Genomic DNA, 10,592 nt, shown 5'->3' with positions numbered 1-10,592 from the left:
TTGCATTCTCTTTGTTGTCATCTTCTTCCTCGCATATTCTCTGCTCACGTACGCATATTCTCTGCTCACGTACGCACATACGCACACAAACTTCTTCTTTTGGTAAAACGTCGATCAGCTTGATGGCAAGATTCCGGATAGCACCATATGATTAATGGTTGTTGTACAAATGACACCACCTTTAATTGTTTCGCCATGGTGTAATCAATTGCGCATCAGGAGCCCTTAAATAAATATATTTAGCAATTAAATTAATCAGCACATGCGCTGGACTAGCATATGTGTACCTTTTCAAAGAATATGTGATAGTGTATCTATCCCAATGATAAAGTGGTAAAGCTCCTATTACACCATTGGACATGTCATATGAGCTGTCACTTTCTGTATTCTTAAGACTTTCCTTATGTACGTCAAATACAAATAGAGCGCGCTCTAATCGACATGTTTTCTCATATATATTATACTTTTTTTGTATAAACATGGGTCTAGAGGTATGTTCGATGAAATAAAAGCTCGATTTAATCGATAAAGTTGCATATTTATTGCAAAACTAATTTGTTACTTTGCACTTTTTCCCGACATCTCCCAATTACTCATTGAAGTAATAAAATGTTGTAGTTAAATTTAATAAAATCGCTTAACCAATTCAAAAATAATAAACAACAATAAAAATGCTGAACATTCCTGTTCATAAATACAAAACACTTTTTAAATCACTTTTCTTGCTATGGCCCCCAAACAAAGATGACATGGCAACCCTGTTCGATTGTTTTTTTTTATTGCTAGCCTAATGTCAAAGTTTATCAGCTGTTCTTGGACTTAATTAACAAATTGCTGTAAAGGCTTAAAATTGATGTTTAGAAATAAAATAAATCGCTACAAAATTAACGAGAAATATGTGTTGTTATAATTAGACCAAAATATTGAGTAGTCGGTGTTAAAAATTGGCCGAATTGTTTATTAGCAAGACTTTCTTTTGAAAGTCTTTAATTCACGGTTGGGGTTTGGTGTCTAACAACAACATGACCACTACCAGCAATTCGGGACATCATCCATCATCATCGCAGAGCATTGGCAATAGCACTTATCACATATTGGAAGACGGCGAAGACGAAAAATTAATCAAACCAAACTCGAATACGTCATGGATTTCATCAACAGCAGCTTCTACAAACACCACAACGGCGACAACAACAATTTCTGTGTGCGGATTTGTTTCAGTTGTATGCGGTAGCATAAATTCATGGTTTCGACACTATCGAATTTATAAAACTATTTTGTTAATACTGTTATTGTTGGTGCTGCTGCCTTTGTTCGCCCATAGAAGTTTATTAAATGTAAGTGGGAATTGTGAATTCCAATGAGACAGTTTCAATTCATTTAAGCTGTTTTCCTTAAAGCCTGATAGCGATGTTCCGCAATTGGATTTGCACAGGCAACGACCGCTGCTTGATGCATATGAAGATTTCAGTTCAATGCGAGCCAGTGATTTGAAGATGAGAATTGAGGAACTGTTACGTATTAAGGTAAGACATGTCTTTTATCAACCCGCCTTTGTGAGATCTAAGCCCGAAACCATAAAAGCGTCAAACTTCGAGGTTTTACCAATCGGACCAGTGGGCGAAAACATTAATGCTCTAATCGCGACCCCTCAAAATGTTATATGATGTAGATCAAGCTGATATGGCACTCACGAACATTCACTGCACAAAAAATGGGTGCTCACCACCCTAGGTCTCATCTAACATTTGCATAAAACTTTTTATTCACACTTTTTTAAAGAAAAAATTGTATCGCCCAATTTTTCCAGAGTACAGTTTCCATAGAGCTTCGGGAATTAGAAGCACGTCGACAAAAACTGCAATCTGACATTGGACAATACAATCAAAAAATCGAAGAGCTTAAACAAGATCTGATGCGTGAACAAACCGAATTGGAAAGGCTCAAGATATCCGTAGAGCAAGCACAAGTGGCCCAGAAGGAAGCAGTACAACGAAATACCCCAGATTTGGCACTACCACGCACTTTGTTTCCTAATGCCTTACCTCGCAACATGCCTGCCACATCGCTGCAAACGATGGCCGCATGTGAAATGCACAATTGTTTTGATCACTCTCGTTGCAGCTTGACGTCAGGATTTCCTGTTTATTTATATGATCCCGATATGTATGGTGTTCTTAAAACGGGCTATGAAATTGATGGATTTCTTCGCACAACCATTAAGCAAACTTTGGGCTATAATGCCCATATAGTTAGAGATCCCAAACAGGCATGTATATATTTAGTTCTCATTGGAGAAGCCCTGTATGAAAATGAATTGGTGAAAAACAATCGTTATGCCGCCCAAGAGGAAGAGCAAAAAGAGAAAACCACTTCGGCTAGTGGAGATAGATACAATGCAATAGATATGAACAAAATATACAGGTTACCCTATTGGGGAGGTGATGGCCGTAATCATGTACTCTTAAACTTGGCGCGAAGAAATTTGAATTCCAAATCCACCAATGCTTTGCTCAATCAGAACACCATGCGAGCCATAGTGGTGCAATCATCTTTTGAGGCTTTACAGTTTCGACAGAACTATGATTTGATAGTTCCGCCCATATTGGGGCCACCAGGAGGGGATGTCTGGCAAGAATGTGCTTCCATGGTGCCTGCTAGACGAACTTATCTGCTCTCCTTCCAAGGTGAATTGCGACCTTTGAATCAACCTTTACGTTATCCACATCCATTGGATGATTTTATAATGGATCACTTAACTGAGATGTCAAAAGGCCCTACGCTAGACAAATTCCTATTACAATTCAAATGTGTGCCAGCAACAGAGCAACAGGATGAAAATGCTGTTGTTGATTGGGCTTTGTGTGGTACTGATTCTTCACGCAAACAGATTTTAAAGGATTCCACATTTGCCCTAATACTTCCACCTTTGGAAAAAAGAGTAAGTTCCACCCTAATGTTGGCTAGACTCTATGAGGCCTTGCGTTCTGGTGCTATACCCGTCATATTGGGGGCAGATGAAGTTCGTCTACCATATAGTGAGACCATAGATTGGCGTAGGGTGGCCTTGTTATTGCCTAAGGCACGTATAACAGAGTTGCACTTTTTACTAAGAGCCATACAGGATGGCGATTTGTTGTTAATGCGCCGCCAAGGTCGCTTAATGTGGGAACGTTATCTCAGCTCAGTGCAAGCTACAGTGGATACGGTAATAGCCAGTTTACGTGATCGTTTGGGAGTGCCACCCAGACCAGTGCCTGCCGTGATAGCCCAAAGTGTTTTCAACAATACATTTATTCCCCTGAAATCTGATCCTCCTGTGGGTATGGATAATGAACCCGAAGAATCACTGGGTCCCATGGAGCCACCATATCCCAGTCCAGCATTTAAAAGAAATTATACAATTTTGAGAATGCAGTCGAGAGAGGCATGGAATGATTGGGTGAGTTGCAAAAAAATAAGAGCAACAATTTAAGAATTCCTTTAAATGCTTAAATTTTCAGGTTGATCCGTTTTATATGTATCCGCAACTGCCATTTGATCCTGTACTACCTTCCGAAGCTAAATTTATGGGTTCTCATATGGGGTTTCGTCCCATTGGCAAGGGCAGCGGTGGAGCTGGCAAAGAATTCAGCGAAGCTCTAGGTGGCAATTATCCACGAGAGCAATTCACAATTGTCATATTGACCTACGAAAGGGAGCAAGTGTTAATGGATTCCCTGGGTCGTTTGTATGGTCTGCCGTATTTGCATAAAGTTGTGGTGGTATGGAATTCTCCTAAACCTCCATTGGATGATCTACGTTGGCCTGATATTGGTGTACCTGTAGCTGTGGTACGAGCACCACGCAATTCTTTAAACAATAGGTTTCTTCCTTTTGATGTCATTGAAACGGAAGCTGTTCTCTCCGTGGACGATGATGCCCACTTGAGACACGATGAAATACTTTTTGGTTTTCGAGTGTGGCGTGAGCATCGCGATCGTGTTGTCGGCTTTCCAGGTCGTTTTCATGCCTGGGATCTAAATGACAATCACCATTGGAATTATAACTCTAATTACAGTTGTGAGTTGAGTATGGTTTTAACCGGTGCAGCCTTCATACATAAATACTACATGTACTTGTATACGTATCAATTACCTCAAGCCATACGTGATAAAGTCGATGAGTATATGAATTGTGAGGACATAGCAATGAATTTCCTTGTATCGCACATTACAAGAAAACCTCCGGTTAAGGTAACATCACGATGGACCTTCCGATGTCCTGGCTGTCCAGTTTCACTCAGTGAAGATGATACACATTTCCAGGAGCGACATAAATGTATAAATTTCTTTTCACAAGTGAGTATGAGTATAAAATTTTGTTAAAAAAAAAAACAAGAAATATGCGGTACATACTTTTCACGAAAACGAACTGCTGAAAATCATTTTTATATTCTTTATCCAAAAACATGGGGACCTTTATTCCCGCCTTATCCAGATTTCTTCTGGTATTAATTTAGGTTTATGAGGTCATTCGAGTAGTTTCATTTAGTACAACGGTAGTCAAAAATCCCCCAGAACATTAGTTCGAGTCTTACTGTTGGCGAAGCCATCTTTGGTGATAGTGGTTGTGGTTTAAATTCGAATCACGAAGTGAATAACAGTTTAGTGAGCAGTTGCTCAACCAATTAACGCTGGAAGTTTCAGATGTCCCGCTTCTCACAAAGTTGTGTGAACAAATCTATATAATAAAGCAGCAGTAGCCGACAGGTTGCCAGCTGGGTCGGGCTACAATATCTTAGAGCATTGAAAGAAATCATAAAACCAATCATAACATGGCAGAAAGTGTCGATTGGTTGCCAGTAGGACCATTTAAGATAGAAGACTTGGATATCGTCTCCGAGATTCATGCAACCAGCACCTCGCTGGCCGTAGACATATGACATTCATGTGACTTAGTGTCGTTACCACGCCGTAAGTGAATCGAGTCACCGGGATACATCTAGCCAGCACCTCGCCCTTGTCCTTCAGACATAAGAACCCCTGAGCCCACTAACACAAACTCGTGCAGTACAGATCGGTTATGGTTTTTAGTCTCTCTCTCTCTCTCTCTCTTGGGACAATTGCTCCTGAGGTCTTCACGACCGCGTTGTTCTATCTAAACTGTTCCCGGCCTATACCCCTAACTACTACCTATCAGTTTACGAAAAGAGTAGAGAACATTTGGTCCCTTCTCGAATTACTGTTATATGCTTAGTCTACCGAAAGAGTGACAATTCCATCGGTCTTCTAAAAATTCTAAATTCTCTCCTCGTGAAAATTATATGAAAGTCTTGCTGAGTTTTCGATAATATTCTCCCATTTAGAAAGCTTCCCTTATTAGCGCAAAGTGAGCAAGGTTTGTTGAAGGAAAAGAAATTGACCACCCACGGTAGTGACCATGTCGTCTTATCATTCTGAACGTAGCCCGGTAGCTCTCAGCTGAGCTTCTTCTAAAAACTCCGAATTCCCTCCTCGTGAAAAGTACATGAAAGTCTTGGTGCGTTTTCGACCATCTTCTTCCATCTAGAAAGCTTCCTTTTTCAGCGCAATCTGAGGAAGGTTTGTTGTAGAAAAAAGAAATCGACCACCCACCATAATGACCATGTCGTCTGGTCATTCTGAACGTAGCCCGGTAGCACTCAGCTGAGCTTCTCGTTGTTGTAACAGTATGTTGTACACTGAGCCCTTGCCAATGAAAGACTTCATCGGGTCAATCTGGTACGAACAACCGGTTGCCATATGACCACCACACAGATCGGTGGTTAAAGTTCCAGCCTGTGTGGTGTTCACAGTTATACCGAGCCGGGATACTAACCTATGCACCACGGTGGATCCCACCTCATCTCATTTCTAACCATTCCAAAGTTCAAAGAGATAACTCTACCCGTTCTCAAACGGCATATTTTTTTACCAGTTTTTTTTTCGGTTCTATCCCACTGTGTGTCGGGTATTTTTTTTTCCGTTATCTCCTTTTGGGATACTAACCTATGCACCACGTTGGCTCCTGCCTCAACCTCAATTCTGACCATTTCATATATTAAAGAGATATCTCTACCCATTCTCGCACGGCATTTTTTTATACCCTCCACGATAGGATGGGGGGGATACTAATCTCATCATACTGTTTGTAACTTCTCGAAATATTCGTCTAAGATCCCGTAAAGTATATATACTCTTGATCGTTGTGACATTTTAAGTCGATCTAGCCATGTCCGTCCGTCTGTCTGTCGAAAGCACGCCAACTTTCGAAGTTTAGTATGCCCGCCTATGACGCTGAACGCCTGGGTTCAAATCCTGGCGAGACCATCAGAAAAAAATTTTCAGCTGTGGTTTTCCCCTCTTAATGCTGGCAACATTTGTGAGGTACTATGCCATGTAAAACTTCTCTCCAAAGAGGTGTCGCACTGCGGCACGCCGTTCGGACTCGGCTATAAAAAGGAGGCCCCTTTATCAGTGAGCTTAAATTTGAATCGGACTGCACTCATTGATATGTGAGAAGTTTACCCCTGTTCCTTAGTGTAATGTTCAATATCTTATTAGTGGTAGTCGGTTGGAATTGTAAATTGCATATCGGACCATGTTTTGATATAGCTACCATATAAAACGATCTTGGATCTTGACTTCTTGAGCCACTAGAGGGCGCAATTCTCTTCCGATTTGGCTGAAATTTTGAATGAAGTATTTTGTTATGACTTCCAACAACTTTGCTAAGTATAGTTCAAATCGGTCAATAACCTAATATAGCTGCCATATAAAGAGATCATGGATCTTTACTTCTTGAGCCACTAGAGGGCTCAATTCATATCCGATTTGGATGAAATTTTGCACGAAGTGTTTTGTTATGACTTTCAACAAATGTGATAAGTATGTACTAGAGGGAGCAATTCGTATCCGATTTGGCAGAAATTTTGCAAGAGGTGTTTTGTTATGATTTCCAACAACTGAGCCCATATTGGATCTTGACTTCTTAAGCCCCTAGATGGCGCAATTCTTATTCAATTTGGCTGAAATTTTGCACGAAGTGGTTTGTTATAACTTCCATACCATTTAAACCGATCTTGGATCTTGACTTCTTCATATAGCTGCTATATATACCGATCTTGGATCTTTACTTCTTGAGCCAATAGATGGCGCAATTCTTATCCGATTTGGCTGAAATTTAGCATGAAGTGTTTTGTTATGACTTTCAACAAATGTGAAAGTCATAACAAAACATTTCTGCCAATGATTTGACAGAAATTTCGCATGAGTTGTTTTGTTATGACTTCCAATAACTGTGCTAAGTATGGTTCAAATCGGTCTATAGCCTAATATAGCTGCCATATAAACCCATCTGGGATCTTGACCTTTTAAGCCACTAGAGGGCGCAATTCTTATTCGATTTGGCTGAAATTTTGCATAAAGTGTTTTGTTATGATTTCCAACAACTGTTTTAAGTATGGTTCAAATCGGTCCATAACCTGATATAGCCGCCATATAAACCCATCTGGGATTTTGACTTCTTGAGCCACTAGAGGGCACATTTCTATTCTTATTTGGAATGACGTATTTTGTTATGACTTCCAACTACTGTGCAAAATATGGTTCTAATCGGTCCATAACCTGATATAGCTGCTATATAAACAAATTTGCAACCTTGACTTCTAGAGGCCGCAATTGTTATCCGATTTGGAATTTTGTACAACGGCTTCTCCCATGGCCTTTAACATACGTGTCGAATATGGTCGGAATCGGCCTATAGCCTAAAACAGCTTCCATATAAACTGATCTCCCGATTTTACTTATTGAGCTCCTAAAGGGCGCAATTTTTATTTGAATTGGCTGAAATTTTACACAACAAACTTCTAAAAACAAAATTCAATTCAATTATGGTCCATAATTTAATATATTGGGTCGCCCAAAAAGTAATTGCGGATTTTTCATATAGTAGGCGTTGACAAATTTTTTCACAGCTTGTGACTCTGTAATTGCATTCTTTCTTCTGTCAGTTATCAGCTGTTACTTTTAGCTTGCTTTAGAAAAAAAGGGGAAAAAATAAGTTTTATTAAAAATGCATTTACTTTCTTTTAAAAAATCCGCAATTACTTTTTGGGCAACCCATAGCTTCAGTAGCATAGCAATTCTTTTCTTTTATCCTTTGTTGGCCTAAACTGAGATACCGGGAAAAGAACTCGTTGAAGGGTATATAAGATTCGGCCCGGCCGCACTTAGCACGCTTTTACTTGTTTGTACTGGTTCTATACCACTGTTTGTCTGGCATTTTTTAGTGGGCCAGGCTAATTTTACCATCACATTGCCGACTATCAACAATGGCGTCACCCTGGGATCGAAGACTCTGTTGTCCGTCCCTCTCTCGCTTGTCGTGCAGCCGACTTTGCATAGGTCTTGGGGTTTTTGTTTGTAGCTTTTCTACAGAGGGAATTTAGCCGCCTGTAATACTCTGACACATCATGACACCTTTTGGCCTAGCGAAAGTACCTCATCCACTACGCAAGGGAACTTATTTTGTCTCTTTTCCGCTGTAGACTTAGTCTAGCAATTTTTCCACCTATAATACAATCACCATTCCGACTTTCCGCAATGGTTTCCCCCTAGCATGGAAGACTCTGTTGTCCGTCCCTCTCTGTCGTGCAGCCGACTTTGCTTAGGGCTTGGGTTTCTTGTTTGTAGCCTTTCAACAGAGGGAATTTAGCCACCTGTAATACTCTGACACATCATGACACCCTTTGGCCTAGCGAAAGTACCTCATCCACTCTGCAAGGGACCTTATTTTGTCTCTTTTCCGCTGTAGACTTAGTCTAGCAATTTTTTCCACCTATAATACAATCACAATCCCGACTTTCCACAATGGTTTCTCCCTAGCATGGAAGACTCTGTTGTCCGTCCCTCTCTGTCGTGCAGCCGGCTTTGCATAGGTCTTGGGTTTCTTGTTTGTAGCCTTTCTACAGAGGGAATTTAGCCACCTGTATTACTCTGACACATCATGACGCCCTTTGGCTTAGCGAAAGTACCACATCCACTCCGCAAGGGACCTTATTTTGTCTCTTTTCCGCTGTAGACTTAGTCTAGCGATTTTTCCACCTATAATACAATCAAAATGCAGCCGACTTGCTTAGGGCTTGGGTTTCTTGTTTGTAGCTTTTCTACAGAGGGAATTTAGCCACCTGTAATACTCTGACACATCATGACACCCTTTGGCCTAGCGAAAGTACCTCATCCACTACGCAAGGGACCTTATTTTGTCTCTTTTTCCGCTGTAGACTTAGTCTAGCAATTTTTTTCACCTATAATACTCCTACACATCATGACACCCTTTGGTCCAGCGAAAGTACCTCATCCACTCCACAAGGGACCTTGTTTTGTCTCTTTTCCGCTGTAGACCATTAAAAAAAAGATTTCATCCAAATACCCTTCTTCATTTCAGGTTTTCGGTTATACGCCACTACTCAATACACAATATCGAGCGGATTCGATATTATTTAAGACGCGTATACCACACGATAAACAAAAATGCTTTAAATATATATGAGCACAACGCTTCAAAAATTCAGTTTGTGTTACAGAAACAGAACTTATAAAACAACCAATTCAGCTTACCACTAAGTTTTAAACAATAGCACACAAATTTTTTAATTCTTTAACTTGATGTGATTAACACACAAACAACTCCACTCTTGACTGCTGCATTATCTTAAATAATATTATATATATATATATATATATATATATATATATATATATAAACTAAAACCAAGAACATAAGATTACAATTACAATTAAGGTGCAATAATTTAAAAAACTATATTTTTTTCTTTCTTTATTATCTAATATAAAGAAATAATTGAAGTTTTTAGACGTAATAATAAGGCTTCTACAGCAAATGTGTCATATTAGTTTTGTTTAAGAAAATGATACGATTTAAAAAACAATATAATTATGTTAATTTTAAGTTATACAGCGAATAATGTAGTAAGAAAATTATATAAATTGTTTTTTTATACAATATTTTATTATGTACATATATAATTTTATTATGCATATACATACATACATATTTTTATTCACTTGCTTGCTATTGAGTTTTTTTGTAGTGCATGACCATTAAGATTCCATCATGATTTATTTTTTTGTTATATATTTTTTGATATATATTGTTATATTTTTAACACTAGACCCATTAGTTGTTTGAAATTTAAAAGAAATTTTATAAAACAAAAATTATATTATACATACTATCATCATTCAGTTATGTGTTATAAAATACTATCACTAAAAGTATCATCAATGACATTGGCAATTGAAAAAAAATTACTAGTTCTTTTGGGTTGCCCAAAAAGTAATTGCGGATTTTTTAAAAGAAAGTAAATGCATTTTTAATAAAATGAATGAACTTTAATCAAATATGCTTTTTTTTACACTTTTCTCTAAAGCAAGCTAAAAGTAACAGCTGATAACTGACAGAAGAAAGAATGCAATTACAGAGTCACAAGCTGTGAAAAAATTTGTCAACGCCGACTATATGAAAAATCCGCAATTACTTTTTGGGCAACCCAATACTTATTGCCAAAG

The 10,592-nt window shown here is 38.8% G+C and overlaps 1 protein-coding gene across 1 annotated transcript; it reads left to right on the top strand.

Moving 5' to 3' along the window:
* The first annotated feature begins 798 nt into the window (after nucleotides 1–798).
* On the top strand, nucleotides 799–9,654 carry LOC106080711 (exostosin-3). Its single transcript, XM_013242203.2, has 5 exons — nucleotides 799–1,337; nucleotides 1,401–1,526; nucleotides 1,811–3,442; nucleotides 3,504–4,340; nucleotides 9,448–9,654. Exons 1-5 carry the CDS (start codon nucleotides 1,023–1,025, stop codon nucleotides 9,550–9,552), a joined length of 3,015 nt encoding a protein of 1,004 aa, XP_013097657.1. The 5' UTR covers nucleotides 799–1,022; the 3' UTR covers nucleotides 9,553–9,654.
* The last annotated feature ends 938 nt before the right edge of the window (nucleotides 9,655–10,592 follow it).

This window comes from Stomoxys calcitrans, chromosome 5 (genome assembly GCF_963082655.1).
Source record: "Stomoxys calcitrans chromosome 5, idStoCalc2.1, whole genome shotgun sequence".
Taxonomy (NCBI): Eukaryota; Metazoa; Arthropoda; class Insecta; order Diptera; family Muscidae; genus Stomoxys; species Stomoxys calcitrans.
This window is presented reverse-complemented; position numbering and strand designations above follow the sequence as displayed.

What these genes read in the sequence shown, in the direction of transcription:
- LOC106080711 (XM_013242203.2), top strand. Translation starts at nt 1,023, where the DNA reads ATGACCACTACCAGCAATTCGGGACATCATCCATCATCATCGCAGAGC. An exon ending in CCCATAGAAGTTTATTAAAT is followed by an intron (nt 1,338 to 1,400) that starts GTAAGTGGGAAT and finishes TTTTCCTTAAAG; the next exon opens with CCTGATAGCGATGTTCCGCA. An exon ending in GAGAGGCATGGAATGATTGG is followed by an intron (nt 3,443 to 3,503) that starts GTGAGTTGCAAA and finishes TTAAATTTTCAG; the next exon opens with GTTGATCCGTTTTATATGTA.